Below are 17656 nucleotides of genomic sequence, written 5' to 3' on the forward strand. Positions count from 1 at the left end.
AAAGATTAATTCATTCCAACAGACAAAAGATCGAAATGCAAATTTAAATCAAATATTATATATACGCGTATTTGTGTGTTATGTAACAATGTTTTTGATAGATGAGAAAAGGAAAAGATGCGACCTTCATGGGAATAGATACATACATATGTATGTATGTATTTGTTTATATAAACAAGCATGTATATAATGTACATGGAAATATATGTCTCTACATATATGCTCTCTAAGTTTTTGATATCTATCAAAACCTTGTTACATAATTCAGTTAAGATTGAGATGGATTTCATATGCAAATTCAATTTAATGATATGCACAACTTGTTGCTGCTGTTGTTGTTGTTGGTATTTGTTGGTATTTGTTGTTATTTGTTGTTGTAAACGAGGGAATTTCTTTCTTTCTTTCTGTCTTTTCTGTTGGATTATGTAAAATCAACACCAGCCCCAGCCGCAACGGCAGCTGCCCGAAATTGGAGCAAAAATGAAAAAAAAAAAAAGCACAAAAATGTTTTCAGCCTCACCCGAATGAGTGAAAACTGAGTCATACTCATAAATATTTTTCATGGTATATACTACGTAAATCCCCAAAACGGATTTTTATATTAAAATCCCCAAAAATTGCAAGACAACAACACAAATACAACTGGCTAATAATGGGCCAAAAAAGACATACAATACAGACGGATACCAAAAACTGAAGGAGTGCAAAAGAGAACGCAAAATGGGGGGAACAAATTACATAAGCCACCAAAAAAAACAAAAAAAAAAAAAAAACCGGCATATACCACACACACACACACACACAGAGATCCACATGGGCATCATTCATTCATCGCAATGCTTCTCTTTCGTCACAAAAAAACAAGAAAAAAAAAAAACAGAAGAAATAAAAATGTTCATCGTCATCTTCACAATTCGAACAGGTTGAAAAATACAAAACTAATTAGCAAAACTTGCCTCTGCCTGACTGACAATCAAAAAACTAACATTCAACCAAATGAAACCTGGTCTCAGTGAGGGCACCACCATCTCCACCACCTGGGTAGATAGACATATAACTTTCTTTTTCGATTAACAAAACCAAATTACAAGTATGAGCAATGTTGATTAATACAAAGTTTCAAAAACACCTGAAAATTGTAATGGTATCCAAACGCAGGTGTATCCAAGGTGTGGAATCATCCGAAGAACTGAAACTGATCGTCCTAAATATCATATTTTACCGTGTATACCCCATTAATAGAAACCCTTTTTGATGATATCTTTCTTCTGAGTTTAGTTTAGGCAACCTTACCAAATTTATGATGAGTTTATGATGATTTGAAGTGAATTATTATTTGGCCTGATCCGTTTCACTAAGGACCACCATACTATGGGCTTTCTATTCTTATTAAAACGAATGCAGTTTGTTTTCGTATTGAATTAAGATTTAGATTTTTAGCAGTTATGACTTCCTTAATTTGGAGTTGAGTCTAAGGAAGGTAAACAAAAACTTAACTTGGCAAATATTTTACAGACTCTAAGCCAACTTCAAAATAAATAGCTTAAAAATTCCCATTCTTTCGTTACATAAGCAAATCTTCTATTAAGGCATCAAACCACCACTACGTATTATCGAACCAATTAACAAAAATGTGCTAATTGAGAGAGTGCCAAAGATGGTCAAGATCTCATAATACATACTATCTCATTCGCACATTGAATACTCTCCCTCTCTCTCTCTCTCTATCGTTTCGAACTTTCAGTTTCATTACCAACAAACATTATCTTTTTCACACCTATAAATGTGGATTTATCTTTACTTATTGTGTTTTTGTGGACGACTTTAGCAGTTTTGACCACAAAGAGAAGCCCTTAAAACCCTAGAGACCCATAAAGTCATATAGTTTTTATCAGATCTTTGTTTGACATTTATTCTTTTAGTAATCAGAATCTAAGTAGCTGTTGAATCCCTCTTTAGCATTGAATCGAATATAAACTTCAAACTTGATTGAACACATGAGTGAATGAGTGCTTGAATAAGTGAACAAGTAAAAAGTGAATCTTTTAAGTCATTTGATTCAACTCTACTACTACAATGGAATGTTAGTTCATCATCCCAATCATGAATATATATCTAACTACATATATATGTGTATGAATATGTCGACAGAAGTTTCGATATCCGTTTTTTAGCATAGTCCATTGTTGTCAATTCGTTAGATGTGGATTTGGAGTGTGCCATTTCGCAAAAAGCATTTCCTTCTAAGAAGTGCGCACTGTACATATTGATGAATAAAATGTTTCTTGAGTGTTTTCATGTGTATGCGGATAAGGGGGTCACCTGAGTAATGGCTTACCTATTTACCCAGTGTAACAAGAAATGTTTATGGGACACTATTGCCATTTACATTTATGCAGACACACACACACACATAGCAAATGTATGTATGTACATGGTATTATTGTTGTTGCTGTTCAGACTTCTTTATGGCAGTGACAGAAACAGCAGCAGCAACAACAACACCAACAGCTACTTACATAAAATTTAAAAAGAGAGAAAAAAAAACGACAAAAAATTCCAAAAATGTTTACAATTTTTGATTGTACAATATACACACACACACACACATACATGAGCAAGCAGCAGGTGATTGAAGGCGAAGGAAGGAGAAGACTGAACATTTTTATGTTGACAAATTTGTCGATTTTACGCAAAATGAACAAACGACAGCAACACGGCAGTTTGTGTACTTAAAGGCAAATGCAACATTTAGTTTATATTTGTTTTTTTTTTTTTTTTTTTGCTGTTTTCTTTTTTTTGTTTTTTAATTGCAACTTGTCCAATGCATGGGCAATTAAAACGACTGGCTAAATGTGGCCTGGATAGACGATAGACAACAGTCAGTCAACAAACATGGCTGACGGGGCTTGATGTGATTACTGATGTTGCTTTTGTTGCCTGCTGCCCTGCAGCAACACATCAGTCCAAAATTGAGAATCGTTTTACCTGAATTTAACCATCAGCAGCAACAACAGCAGCAGCAGCAACAGTAACAGGCAAATACAATTTATATACGGCAAGCTGACTTTTTGCCTCTGTGTGGACGACAAGTTGCAACACTCACACACACACACACACACATGACCAGACAAAACTGTGGCATCTATATACTGCACATTCATGTGGCATAAGTTGCAACTGAGACTGTTGCAGCTGGGTAGACCGGCCCGTCGAGTCGTTTACGTAATGCCACGCATTATGCTGCGAAAACAAAATTTCAAAAATACCCGCAAAAAAGACAAAACACAAGAAAAATTTTAAGTTTTCATCACCTCCGAATGCCCAGGTGAAGGTGCGTATCAAAATTTCATTATAATCCCAAAATGCATGGCATGCAGAAAGGAACTAGTGGAGGAGAGAAGGGGAGGAGGCCATATCAAATTGATATCTTGCAAAAGTAATAGCTGAGAACTTCAAATGCCTTTCCCTAACAAAAGAGTCAATTGTTTTAAGAGTTTAGAGATTAAGCATTGTCCATGATCTCGTGATGGGAACGAAATGAAGTTCTGCTCTTGTTAAAGATAAACGAAGCCAAACTTTGAAATAAACCACATCAAAGCTAAAGAAAACCATACAAACCCCTAGAACAAAGTGCTTTGAATAGGAAGTATGAACTCTTTACTTTGGATTATCAGAAATGATCTTAAGCAATCTATAAACCCATGACCTTCTTGACAAATGGTGCAAAGAAACAAATATATTATGTATACGCACCATGTACATAAGTCAATTTTACTAGATCCTTCCTTCCCTTAGATGCTCTACAGTTATAGATAACAATTTTTTTCGTGTCGATCAGTTTAGCGAGAGAAAATTTCCTTTTATAGCTGATTACTCTTGCATTGGAGTGAGTCATGTTTGATGCATTTGATGGTAATAATGTTGGGTAAACGCAAATACATGTAATTTTTCTACTCGAGTGCATGTCAATCAATTTCTCTGTGGTCCCCAATAACTTGGTCTCTCAATTAGTTTTTAAATGAAATTGAAAGAAATGTCTATTGCATTTGGAATGCTCTGTCTATTAAGGCATTGCGTATACGCCCTGTATGTGTGTGTGTGTGTGTGTGGTGGGGGCACACCCAATAGTTTTATGCCAATGGCACATTATGCAAACAAAAATCACGTCCTCCAAATTGAAAAACGCTTGACATTTGAACATTTACATGGGCCTCTTGTCCCCGTCATAGGCTAAACAATGGCCCCAGATCTCCAAATCTCCCTTTTTTTTTTGCGTCTTGCATTTTGTGCATTTAAAGTCGTGTGAAAGTCGCTGCATTGTTTGTCCAATTTTTGCAAATACAAAAATTAAAAAACTATTTCCAATCGAGCCGTAGTTTTTATACACTTGTTCAAAACTTAAAAATTAACTAGAAGCCTTTGTTAATCACAGGATTTTTTAGAAAAAACCATCCACAACAATCCTTTACATACTTCTACTTGCCATTGTTTTATCACAATATTAAAGTCAAAACCATTTCCTTGTGCCTTCAGTTACATACATTCTGCTTATATCCCATATACCTTGTTAACCTCTTCGAGTAGAGGGTTAAAAAAGATTAAGAAAAAATATTATCGTGCGAAGTTTTTGTGTTGTTTTATGAATCGTGTGAATTGTCACTTTGACTTTTCGTATTTAAAGTTTTGAAGCCAAGGGAGACTTAATTAAGTTACTGTGAACAAGTCAAGAAAAAAACCCACACAAACACACACACTAAATTAAACCATGGTCAGAAAGAACAAAACAGTGGTAAATCAAAAGTGACAAGGGGGTCGCTCGCATGTATGTATTAGGAAACTTTTGCTTAGGGCACTTATCACTTAACTTTTTGGTTCAAATAATAGCCTTAAACAGCTAAACTTAAATGACAAAATGAAGATATAGACTAATCTACATATAGAGACTAGCAAAAGCTATCAGGAAATTAACAAACATTTTCCATTGGATTCCATGGATTCTATTTTAAAATATTATTATTATTATAAGTATAGGATATAGTTGTAAACTATCACCCTAACTATATTTTACAAGCACTGGCAACTAAGTCCTTCGGCTTAGACGAAAACCACATCCATACGAACCCGGGTTCTCGTTGTTCAGTTGCCCAAATGACTGGGTCACTTAGACTACTCATCTACAGAGGACTGCCATTTCAAAATATGTTAAATTAAGATTAAATTGAGATATAAATTTTCAAAATATACCCTTGAGAATTTACAAAATTCTCAAAAATCATGGTCATGTTTTTGAAAACATTTTCCAGGGTACAAAAAAAGCTGTCTCTCTCTCTCTCCTTCTCTCTCTTTCTATCTCCTACCCTCTGTAACTATTAATGCAAGTTAATAAAGTGTGTAACATCTTATTATTGTTAATTAGTGCTTAATTAAAGCACTTTATCAAACCACAATTTCCACAATAATCCACAAGACGATTGCATGCAAAACACAATTTGATTTTTATGGCCAAGTTTTTTATATGTTTTAAGTTTATAAGATGGCATATCAAAAAATTATCAGCTTTTCACTATTAAGCGTATTAAATGCAGATTTGTTGTTACTATTTTTATATATTTTGTTGACGTTTTTTTCTTTTTCTTTTTGTTTTTTTTGAGTTTTTGTGAAAAGTTAGACGTGACTCTCGCCTCCTTTTTTGGAGTTGCCTATTAGCATTTAGCCAATTACGGAGACAGAAGTCATTCAGTCAATGACTTGGAACCAGTTCTTCAACTTGCCTTGCCATTCGAACCCGAATTCAGTCTCCTCTCCCATGTGAATCAATGGTAAGTAGTTGGCGGATGACTTTCTTAATAACATTTTTGCGTGACAAGAGAGCGCACCGAAAAGCGAAAGTTTCGTTCGTCGTTCGCCGGATGCGCCACAAGATGCTGCTGCAGTTGGCCAGAGGAGATTATGGCCATCTTTATACTTTAGTAACTTTTTTTTTTTTTTTTGCGCCCGTCAATGGATCAATGTATTATGGGTCAACAACGTCGTCTCAATAGCAAAACAGCACACACACATACACACACACACATACAATAAAAAAGAAAAGCCGCATACAAGTTTTCCCAATCCAAGTCAGTGTCTCTAAGCCAACTCTCTATGATGCTGGTGATGGTTGTGATGATGATGATGATGATGATGATGATGGCCTAACAAACAATTGAGCCATATACATAAAATGCAGTCCATCAATAGATTGTGAAATTAAATGATATCTTCAATATGTTGAAAGTTGTCGAACTGATTGAACTGGCCCAAAAGTAGCAAACATAACAAAAAAAACTCTTTCTACTCTTTCTAAATAGTTAATTTGCATTTTAATTTCATATCATATAACTTAGCGGATCTCTTTCCTCTTCCAGTCGAACCAGTTCGAATGATCTACCAAAATTCTTAGACATGTTTCTTTCTAGCCATTATAAGAATGAAATGTTAGCCAGGACAATTTGTCTTCCATTACAGATCCCAAATGTAAAATGAATTCATTTTGCTTTCATCTACATTATTTCTTTCGAGTCAAAATCGTAAAAATTTCAATTTCCAATAAACGAAAAATTCAAGTTCATTAAAAAGCAGCCAACTCATAATGAAACCCATCCAGACTATTGACTGAATTATCTTCATTGTTGTCGCTGCCTCTTGTTGCCAACATGTTAAAACTGCAGCGCTTTTGGCCCATGCTATAATGAGATACATACAGACATCAGTTGATTTTCCAGTCCACCATCTAACGCTTAAAGGACGTAAGCCGATTTAGTGGGTAACAGAAAAACAAACACAAAAAAAATCAATGGATAAATGCGCGAGCAGCAGAGTTGAAATTGAATTTAAGGCTTGATTGGTCTAAGCAGCGGATTCAATTATTTGTATATGGCATGAGCCATAAACTCAAAAAGAAAATAAGTAAATGAATCAAACAGAAGAGAGATGGAAGAGATAGTTCAATGCCAAATGCCGTCTAAGCTTGATATTTTGAGAACACAAATTCCTATCTATCAATAGTCGGACATGTTTTTTAATCCCATTAAATGTCCATTGGATCAGTCGGACCGAAGAATTGCTTACCCTATGATAATTTCCATTGACTTGACTTGACTCTTTAATATGCTTAGATTGTGGTGTTAATTAAGAATATATTACCTTCTGGTAAGAGTTAGAGTAAGAGAGAGAGAGAGAGGGAGAGGGAGAGGGAGAGACTCTTATAGACCCGTTTTTCAGACATGGCATATAAATAAGTTTTAAAAGCCAATTCACATGGAAACATTTGTGACTCACCGCAAAAATAGAAATGAACTTTAAATGTCAAAGATATACTGCAAAAGTAATTAACCAAACTAAATTATGCAAAGTAGCACAAAAGTTAATCAGAAGATATTCAGAACAGATTTCATGATACTCTTTTATGGAACAACTTTATAGTCGCCTCATTCTTTCTGATTCAAGAAGCATAAATATAACGATTCTATTCAAACGAAATCGAAATGTTAACTACTTGCAAAATTATCATGTCACACGTTCAGTGCTAAAACTAGTTGTGAATTGCAACGAAACGATGCGAATCGAATTCACAGAGTTCATCTTTTGTCTGCCCAAGCCTAAGCCTCTTTTAAGCATATCAAATCAATTAAACCGTGATAGTATCTAAGATCAAACACTTAACCAAACAAAATTCGATTCAATCAACTAAACAATGAACCATGAAGTAGATAGTAAGTTAGTTTAGTAATTTAGTTAATGAAGTTTTAATAAAGAAATTGAAATATATATGCTTGACTGGTTTTAACTATTTATTATTTAATTTTTATTATCTTATTAACAATATGTATCCTGTTGAAATATATTTGGAATTCACTCTACATTTCTGTCAAGTGTAAGTTTGTTTTTGAAATTGCCTTCATACAAAGAGAGATGGTTACGTCAGGACAAATTAAAAAATTAGATTCCAAAGACAAAGAAATGTGAAAGGCATCATCAATGGCTTCAGGTGATAGAACGCAGATTGAAAGTGCGAAAAATGCAACAATAATTAAAAGAAAAACCAATAATAATCTTTCATAGAGCTATAAATGCCATAAGCCATAACATTGATAGCGGAAATTGGCAACGAAGCGCAACAAAAAAAAAAACGTTTTGTTAAAACTATGGGAAGCCCAATTCAGAGTGAAATCGAAAGGTGAAAATCAACCGACAGACCGTAAGTCCGTCTGTCTGTCCGTCTATCCCTCCGTCCGTCACATCATGATGCTCCTCTTTGCTGGCCATCGTTTACTTTACCATTATCATTATCTTAATGATAATTACCAAACTAAATGCTCACAAATTAGCAACCTGAAACATTCCCTAGGTGTTTCTTTGCCCCTTCCACCATCCCATTTTGGCCAAGACGCAACCAGCAGCAACAACTGTAAAAATTTCTACTTGGTCTGTGAACCAATTATGTCATATCAAAGAAGCCAAGAGCTACCAAAGCAAAATTAAAAACAAAACAAAAAATAACAATGCAAATAAGAGAAGAAAGAGTGAGAAATTGAAAGAAAAGGGAGAGTAACTTATGTAACTTGTGTGTGCCCTTCTATAAATAAGGTTTCCCCAATTTTGCAGCATCTTCAATCACATAAAGTAAGTACATATGCTAAGCTATAGTCACATAACTTATTAGACAAATGAATACTTGTTTTATGAAGATCAAGCAACCACATCAATAAGCTCTCAAGCTACATATATTCTGGCGAATTTAATCAAATTTGTCATCAAGATTCCACCACCACTTCGATGATACCCTATTTGGGGGATACAAGCAGTTCAAAAAGGAACAAACTATTTCGAAATATTAACAGTACTGACTGTGTCCAGATTTCATTCCATTTACTCTATAAACTTTTATTATAATTGTCATAGGGCAATGAGAGTATCATCATTTGAAATTAATATCATATTAGTTCAATTTAACATATTAAAGTTTAAAACACCAATTTACTGTGTTGAGAAATTTGGTTGAGGGGATTCCCCTTTCAAAGAAGGATGTCGAAAGTGTTACAAGATCTAAAGACTAAGGAAAAGTATTGGCTAGACAAAAAATGATGAAGTCATGGAATGTCAAAAGTGCGAGAAAAAGTAAGTGTAGATATATATTATATATACTTAATCTATGGTGGGAATGGCCAAAATGTAACTATATATACACATTACTACTTGATTTTCAGTTTGACCTCGAATCTCTTACGATTTCCGCTTGAAGAGCAACTTTTTTCTGGTATATATCCTTGTCTTGATTTGTATGCTCACTGATCTGTAGATCATGGTGATTTATATTATTTTATTTCAGTTTTTTTTTTTTTTTTGTTAGTGCAGTCACATTCTTTATACTCTTATGTGTATAAATATATATATATAGGTATCTGTTAAATACCAATTGGGGGCCAGTCTGAGGAATTTCAGCAAGTGGTATTGTTGGACCAAAACAAGTTTAAATGCCGAGTCTTGACTTTGCTTTTTTGCTTAATAAATAATTTTTTTTTTTCTTTTTTTTTTTATATAACTGTTGCTTTTAGAGAGCATGAAGGAGACAGATAGAGATAGAGATAAAGGTAGAGAGAGAGTGAAACAACAAACAAAAAACATGTCGACCTTCAAGTTGGTGTAGTCAGTCGCTGAGGTCGATACACATATATACATATTATGACTATATATAAATATGTAGGTTTATGTATAATTAAAACATTTTTGTTTCTTTTCGATTATTAAAAAATTAAATAATGTATACAACTTGTGATTTCTTCCGTTCCGTTCAAAGGACTTTGATGTAATATCCTCAAGAGGAGAGTGTTTGCGGATCAAAATAATGACTCTGGATCTGTCAATTACTTAATTAATAAATCACCTATTAAATAAATTACTTTGTATAGAGTTTTGCTGCTCTTTGTTGATGTTAATTTACAAATATTCAAAACAGAACAAAATGAATCTGTAGATCTGCCCCAGATTCCCCCTCTTACATGTAACACAGAAGATATTTTGCAATCGTATTGAATCAAAAGGCAGATACAATTACATTGCAAAAAATGAGCTTTATCTGACTTGAAAGAGTTACAGTAAATGTTAATGCGGTTCAATAAACAACCCAGTAACTTAATTCCCCCCTCCTTCCTCTCCCTCCATTCTCGGCCAACTCACTAAGGTGGCTTCATTGACTGAAAGACCTTACCTTCCCCCCAAGCGGTTTTAGCTATTTACATTCACTTTCATTTTCCACATATGTTTAGTCAACTGGAAAAAAATTCTCAAGAATTTACGTATAATAAATATTAATGGAGAGACTTAGGTTTTGGTTTTTATTGACGTTTATCTATTTCTGTGATTATCATAAACATTTTGTTTGGCAAAAATGATATTTTTATGTGATAATCTGTCTGACCACTTTTGAGATTCCGACAAAAGAATTTTTGAAAATTAGAAGATTTTATTTGAATATCTGATATGATATGATATATGTTTGTGTGTCTATATTTCAGGCCTGTTTTCATTCTCGATCCCGGAATAGAAATTAATATGTATTAAGTAGGTATTGTCTTGCTTCCGTTTTGGCTTAAACTTATGTATACCTTCATATACAAATATGTATGATTGAATTGTGTCATAATAACAAAAGGGAATCATTTGGGAAGGTATTAATTTGAAACTATTTCGAGATTAGCTTCCGATAGATTGGGTAATGGATTATGGACCGAATGACGATTGTATTTGTATACATGTTTTCACAATGATGACGATGACGACTTTGCCAAAAACCTAACCCAACAAAAGTCCCTTATATAATACCTTTATACTTTTACTCCCATTAACACCTCTCAGTTTCTTTTTCAGCTTCATCGATTCGATTGCTATTCCCCCCGTGCTAACCAATAAGTACCAAAAACCGAAAAAAATAAAACAGAAAAGACATTCAAACACGAAATCACATTCACTTCAAATCAAATCAACATGTGCATATTATATATACCTATATCCAGTTGATTGTAGACGAACATAGCTTGCATATCAAGATGATAAAATTGGTTTTTATTAATTTCAAAGTTGGTAAATTAGTGCAATGCGAATAAGTTAATTCATCTCAATTCAACTTGTCTCATTTAAATTCGTTGTATTGACTTATTCGAAACGGTGACATTTTTTTTGAGGAATTTTCAAACCTCTCTTTTATTGTCTGTGCATAATGTGCTTTTGTTTTCAAGTTGCGCATGCGCCTAAAACTGGTTGAGGCCAATTCTTCTACTGATTTCTGATTCGGGCGGGGGCGAAACAAGTTAATAATGATGATGACGATAATGCCTTCGCTCACACACAAGTTGTGAAGATGATTTTTATGTCAGCCAACAAATATGTCGTTTACAATAACGTAAATGTTGAGGCGGATACAAATTAAGATATAGATTTACACCCAGGAAATACATATTTAAAGCCATCTCAATCCTCAATGATTTATCTAACTAACTATAGAAACAAAGAACGATCGAAAGATAGAATACAGAAAGAATCTTCAAAAGTGTTCTATTCTCTTTCAATTTCCATTCAAATCAAAAATAGATATGATCCTTTTTTCTTCACTTTCATTGGAAATTACTTTTCAGTTAGGGGCTACAGAGAAAACTATGTTTAAACATGGCGTACTAATGGTTTATCATAGATTATAGTTTTGAAATTTATAATTTATTCTATCTAAAGCAAACTTTATGCTTCAGTTAATCTGAATTTTAATGCAAATAACTTATATTTGAATTCTTAACCGAACTTTTCGTTTGACAAACTCTTGCAAACATCTTAGCCATAATCAATATACTCACTAGATAAGTTAGAGTATGTATGAATAACATTTTAATGACTGCACAAGTCTCTGAAGAACAAAATACAATTTATGAACAACGAATACAAAATGATATGCAAAGAATTCAAGATGAAACTGAAAACGGAAACCAGTTTAACGAATATCTTTTAGATCTGCAAGTTTTGAAATGTACGTGTGTAGGCAAATACATATATTAAAAAAAAATAGCAAAAAGCACAACGAAGACGAAACTTCCTTGTTGTGCCCTTGGCTAGAAATCAACTTTCATTAATTTATGCGTTGAAATCCTGTAAAATCCTTCAAGGCTATACCGTCTGGGTTCTGACTGTGACTGACTCTTCCGTTTAGGCCCTGATTTCTGGTTTTTAACAATATGTAAGTCAGGAAATCGAATGTATCAAAAAAAAATCAAAATGTTTAACGACATTCAAGCCAAGATTGGCCGGCATTAATTGCAAATGCAATTTGCAAGAAAAAAAAAACAAAAATACCAAAAATAATTTTCCATTTCGATTTTTTTGCTGTTTCTTGTTTTGTTTTTAGTTTTTTTGTAGCAACTTACCGGAAGCATTTTGGCGGCGTTTTAACTAGTTAAGGTGGCTGGACTATTTGAGTTTTTTGTTTTTTTCTCTATTTTGCACTAGTTGTGTGAGACCGAGTTACTATATATTTTGCCCGATTTGATTTTTAGCTTTTTTTTCCTCTGTAATTCAGTCTGTAATTCGCGACGCAGACGCAGACGACGACGCGAGAAGGTGGCGAGAAAGAGAGGTAAAGAAGGCGCTGCTGAATCTGGAAAATGCATGGTTAAAAGTGGGTTAAAAACTGTTGTTGTTGTTGTTGCTGCTGCTAGGCTACTACTATGAAAATATTTTATGCAATCTGCAAAAGATCTTTTTTCTGTCCATGCTCTGTTGACTTAAACCAACAACAACAATAGCAATAGCAACAGCAGCATCATCAACAACAACAACAACAACATCAGTGTTAACCACATGGAAAGCCAGGCCGAAAGTAAAAACTGTTACACACATCTGCGCATTTAGATTTGATTTTCCACTTTCAATTCTTTTAATCATGCCATTTTCATTTTCAAATTAATACACACAACAACAACAACAAAATACAAAAAAATAAAATAAACAACAAAAAAACCGAAACCATTTTTGCGTTTATATGTTTTTTTCTTTTTTTTTTTTTTTTTTTTTTGTTCACTTGACACGCAAAAACAAAAAAGGGAAAAAATGTACAACTACAACTACAAATTTTCAAAAAAACAAAAAAAAAAAAAAAACGCTAGCAACAGTAAAACAAATACAGTTTCTTTTGACGTAACAGATATACAAAATAAAAAGCAACAACAGAAAATTTGATTATTATTATTATTATGCACTCTTGTGAGGTAAAAACCAATTTGAAACGAACCGCTAAGCCAACCAATACCGTTCAAGAGTCGCCGGTGCACTGAATTCGATTTTGTGGCCAAAAAGCGTAGGCAGGCCAAGCCTTTTTAACAGCCAACGGTTTTGGCCAAAAGTAACAGCAGCAACGGCAACAGCAACAGCAACACCAACAACAACCATAACAAAAAAAAAAAACTTGTCTTGTCTCTGCGCAGCCGCAAAGTCCACCCCGTTAACAGTGCTATGTTAAGGTACCAACGAACACACTTATTTGCTTAACAGCCATGTTAAGGTGCCTACATACATATATGGTTAACTACTGTTAAAATCCAAAATAATTATTCAAGCAGAGCTTAAACGTTTTCAATTTAAAAAAAAATATATATATATAAATAATATAAGTCGTAAATTTGTACAATTAAAGAAACAATTTAAATTACATATAGTAGTGGAAAACTTGACTTTATTTTAACTTTTAAAATGAAAATCATACAAAAACACAACCTTACTTAACTAACGGTCTAAGCATTGATTGATTCTCCATAGACGATAACTTTATATACGATACAAAAACAAAACTCAAGCAAGCTATAGAAAGAAATTTCCGTTAATTACATTATCTATTCTATTTAAAATTTGATATTATAATCTCTGTTAAAATAAGGTCGTTAGCTGAAAAACTCATAGGCAGGATATAGAATCTAGGACTAGAATTTACCTCCTCAATCTTGAAGATTTTCAAATACTATGAAGTTTCTATTAGCCACATTTCGCCATAAATAAATGCATATTAGACAAGTTACAGATAAAGAATCAAGTATAAAATATATACATACATATGTATTTATGTTTTTCTTTAAATCGTTTATTGGTTTGAGCCATTTAATTGATAGTTTATATAAAACCCATGCTCCAACAGGTGATGATGATGATGATGGGTTTGGTGCTTGTTGTTTTTGTTGTGTGGTATTGGTTAATGGGCTTATTTTGTTACGCTTTAAGATGGCCAGTCAAGAGGGCTCAATGGATATTTGGTAAAAAAAAATAAAATACATATAAAATTCATTGATTCCACTTCTTTTTTAGGGTTTGGCCGGAACTCAAACCATATGCATGTAGTTGTGGTTGACCTTTGTTGTGTGTAAAAGCGTGTGTGTTTGTGTGTCCACCATGATCAACTCAGTGAAGACACTTTGGAAACAACAACAAAAAGAAATTGGAAAAAAGGTTTACATAATAACCATTAAATGCTGTCATCGAAATGCGCACGGCTGCCAAAGTGGCGGCGCGAAATGAATTTCAAATATTTTTTCAAGGCATTTGCTTACTTTTTTTCTTTTTGTCTTTCTATCTTTCTCTTTTTGTGTGCCCTCTGTATGTGTGTGAGTGTGTGTGTGTGTGTGTGTTTCACTTTTTTTCGGTTGCTATTTTGAGACCAATCAATCTTAAATTTGGTAACTGTCATTTACCATGGCAAAACCAAACACCAATATAATGGGAATATATGAGGGTGATGACTACGACGACAATGATGATCATGATGATGATGATGATGTCGATGGTAGGTGCAACTTCTGCCAGATACGCATCTACATTATGGATCTACATATGCCTGCCCATGTTTGTATGCACCTCACGCCCATCGTAAGGCACATCTTTTGCCCCCGCCAAAAACAAAAGACGGAAAAAGGCAGCCAACACTTCTCAAAAGTTGTTCCACAGTCGACAACTTCCGTCTACAAAAAAAAAAAAAGAAAAATTTAAATTTGCATTTATGACGGAACTGCATTTGGCTGCGGTGGGTCTTCTTTGTGGCCTGGGAAGGTGTGCAATGGCAAAAAAAAAAAAAAAAATTAGAGAAAAAAAAACATAATCCTAACTAGATCAGTCAAATGTGCAAACTAACTTACTTACAATATACATTGAGATAAAATAGTATTATAATTAAAATTATTCATGTTTATTTATACTTTAAGCACTTCATGAACTTCATTCAACAATTTGCTTAGCTACTTTGCGTTTGGTCTGGGTAAATTTCTATTCATGGCCTGCTTTTGTCATGTCACTCAAGCAGATGAGATTATGAGAACAATGAAGTTTTGCGGCTTCTATTTCAAAGAAGGAACCTGGAACAATCGAGCCTCATTCATTTTATCGTATAGGCCACGCTTTAATTTACCACAAATTAATAACAAATAATCAGAGAATTGAGTTTTCATGAATGTCCTTGACGAAACGTTGAATGGAGCCCATGTTTTATGAGTCCATCAGACGTAGCGCTTTTATGTATATTTGTTCTACACAATTTAAAAATTCATCTAGATATGTACATACTTAAGTGTAAAAAAAAATTCATAATTTATATTCAGTTTGATCCATTTTGAAGTCATATGACTATTTCGAAACAACTATAAAATGCTTAAGGTAATTTCTGTTTTCAGTTCATTTTGAATTCATTTTTTAGCCAAGTTCTAATTGCTTAATTCAACTTTGTGCAATTAGTTTTGATTGAATTGGAAAAATTCTACATTGAGATCCAAGATTGCGCCGTTGTTTGGCGTCTCTTTCATACTTAAGGCTTCCACAGCATTATCGCTTGCATGATCATAGCCATTGCCGACCACTGTGGGTGGAGCGGCCATTACCACTGGCACCGGGGGCTGCATTAGATCGCTTACATTGCGTAGCAGACTCTCTTCGGATGGAGGCAACAGTTTGCCACCCACCGATAGATTTAAACGTTGGGCTGCCTCATCGGTTAAGGTATCATCCAGGGACATGCTCAGTCCTGTGTAATCTACGAGATTTTGATTGCCATGTGTCCCTTGGCCGTTCTGTAGTAGCTGCAGCTGCTCTGGTTCGGGCGTGGGTGCCTGTGGTGACTCCATGGCCGACATGTCTAAAGCGTATTGACCCTCGGGTATGCCAAGGACCCGGGAAATTCGTGCGTTTACGAAATGCAGACCGGATGTATTACGAATTAGACGTGTACTTCTTAATTGAAGTTGTTCCACAAAATCCGTCAGCTCGTGTAGAAAAAGGTCAGCCCGTTGCTCTTCGCTTAGATGAGAATGACGTTGCAATTGAGCGGTTAAAAGACCAAATAAGGAAGGCTGAGCTACGGGTGGATTGGGAACAACCTGTTGCTGTGGCTCCTGGGATCGTGGCATGTGATTGGGAAACTTTACAAAATGCCTTTGCATACGGCGACCCAGAAAAATTTTATTACATCCCGGACAGATAGCATCCACGGGAACCGATCGTGCAGGCGCAGGTCTGGCAATATCTTTCTTGGCAGGAACTGATGCTTTTTTTAGTGCCGCTGAAACTGGTACACGATAATCCGTATCCCGCAATTCGGACACCAATGTTTCCAGCATTTGTGCAGAACTCGGCTCTGGTGCAGATGCCACTGATAAAAGACTTGGCTGGGGCATTGACGGGCGCACCAAACGTCCAGATCGCGTTCGAACTATGGAATCGACATCTTTTGAGGCACTAGCTTCCGCCTCATCCTCCAGTTTGGTTAGTTTGGCAGAACCGTTTGTTTGTGAAATAGTTTGTGTCGTGCCGGGCCGTTTTTGTGGACGTCCCACTTTAGGAACAGGATTGTGTTTGCTCTCAACCTCAGGCTGGCGCATGCCCATGCCAATGGGATCAAGACAGCGATATATTGTCATTTGATTGGTCTCAGCATCTGTACGGATCACCTCATTCCGCTTTCTATAAAAATCATTTGTTAAATTATTATTAAGAAAATGCTTCTATGAAACTCGAAAAGTATCCTTACCGATCAATAACAATGTGATCGTTCTTCGACAACCTATACAAATTATAAGCCAGCTTAGCTAGTGAATCACAGTCCTGATTCGCCACATTGATGAGTTCTTCAGAAGCTCCGCTCCCCACAGGCTTAAATTCAAAGCGCTCTTGCCTTTTCCGAAAATGCTCCTTCATTTTCCCCTTCTTATTCTTACCGGCAGCCAAACGTTCGTCATCCGTCGTTGTCAGTAACAAATTTTAGAAACACAATGCTATTGCTGGAGATGGTATATCACCGATGTTTTAATGCAGTCGACGTCGATTACTTTAGAAAGGTAAACTATTTGCCGACCATGAAGGGACGACTAGACTAATTTACGTTTCTTATTTAGCAGTTATATGCGTAAGGGCAACTAGTCCGGATCCCATATACATATATTTGTTACTCTACCCATTACCGATAATTTTGTTGCTCATTTGTATAGTTGCCATCAAGCATCACTAACATAAACAAAAAACAGCTGAGAACACAATTAAGGGAAAGAACCTCAACATGGGTAATAACATAGGATAGGAACTACATTTAATAATAGAAATATCCCAG

At 34.8% G+C, this 17656-nt stretch overlaps 1 protein-coding gene across 1 annotated transcript; it reads right to left on the reverse strand.

Annotated features, from left to right (window-relative positions):
• Positions 1–15497: 15497 nt before the first annotated feature.
• Positions 15498–17475, reverse strand: LOC137586529 (uncharacterized). The gene is made up of 2 exons (XM_068302610.1): positions 17081–17475; positions 15498–17013 (listed from the first exon to the last, which is right to left on the reverse strand). The coding sequence occupies exons 1-2, from the start codon at positions 17245–17247 to the stop codon at positions 15789–15791; spliced, it is 1392 nt and encodes a 463-aa protein (XP_068158711.1). The 5' UTR covers positions 17248–17475; the 3' UTR covers positions 15498–15788.
• Positions 17476–17656: the final 181 nt, after the last annotated feature.

The sequence above is a fragment of the Drosophila tropicalis genome, unplaced genomic scaffold, assembly GCF_018151085.1.
Source record: "Drosophila tropicalis isolate 14030-0801.00 unplaced genomic scaffold, ASM1815108v1 contig_158, whole genome shotgun sequence".
Lineage (NCBI taxonomy): Eukaryota > Metazoa > Arthropoda > Insecta > Diptera > Drosophilidae > Drosophila > Drosophila tropicalis.

Excerpts from the sequence above, each read along its gene's own strand:
- LOC137586529 (XM_068302610.1), bottom strand. The coding sequence starts at position 17,247 with ATGAAGGAGCATTTTCGGAAAAGGCAAGAGCGCTTTGAATTTAAGCCT. Across the intron at positions 17,014-17,080 it reads GATCACATTGTTATTGATCG|AAAGCGGAATGAGGTGATCC; the intron begins GTAAGGATACTT and ends TGATTTTTATAG.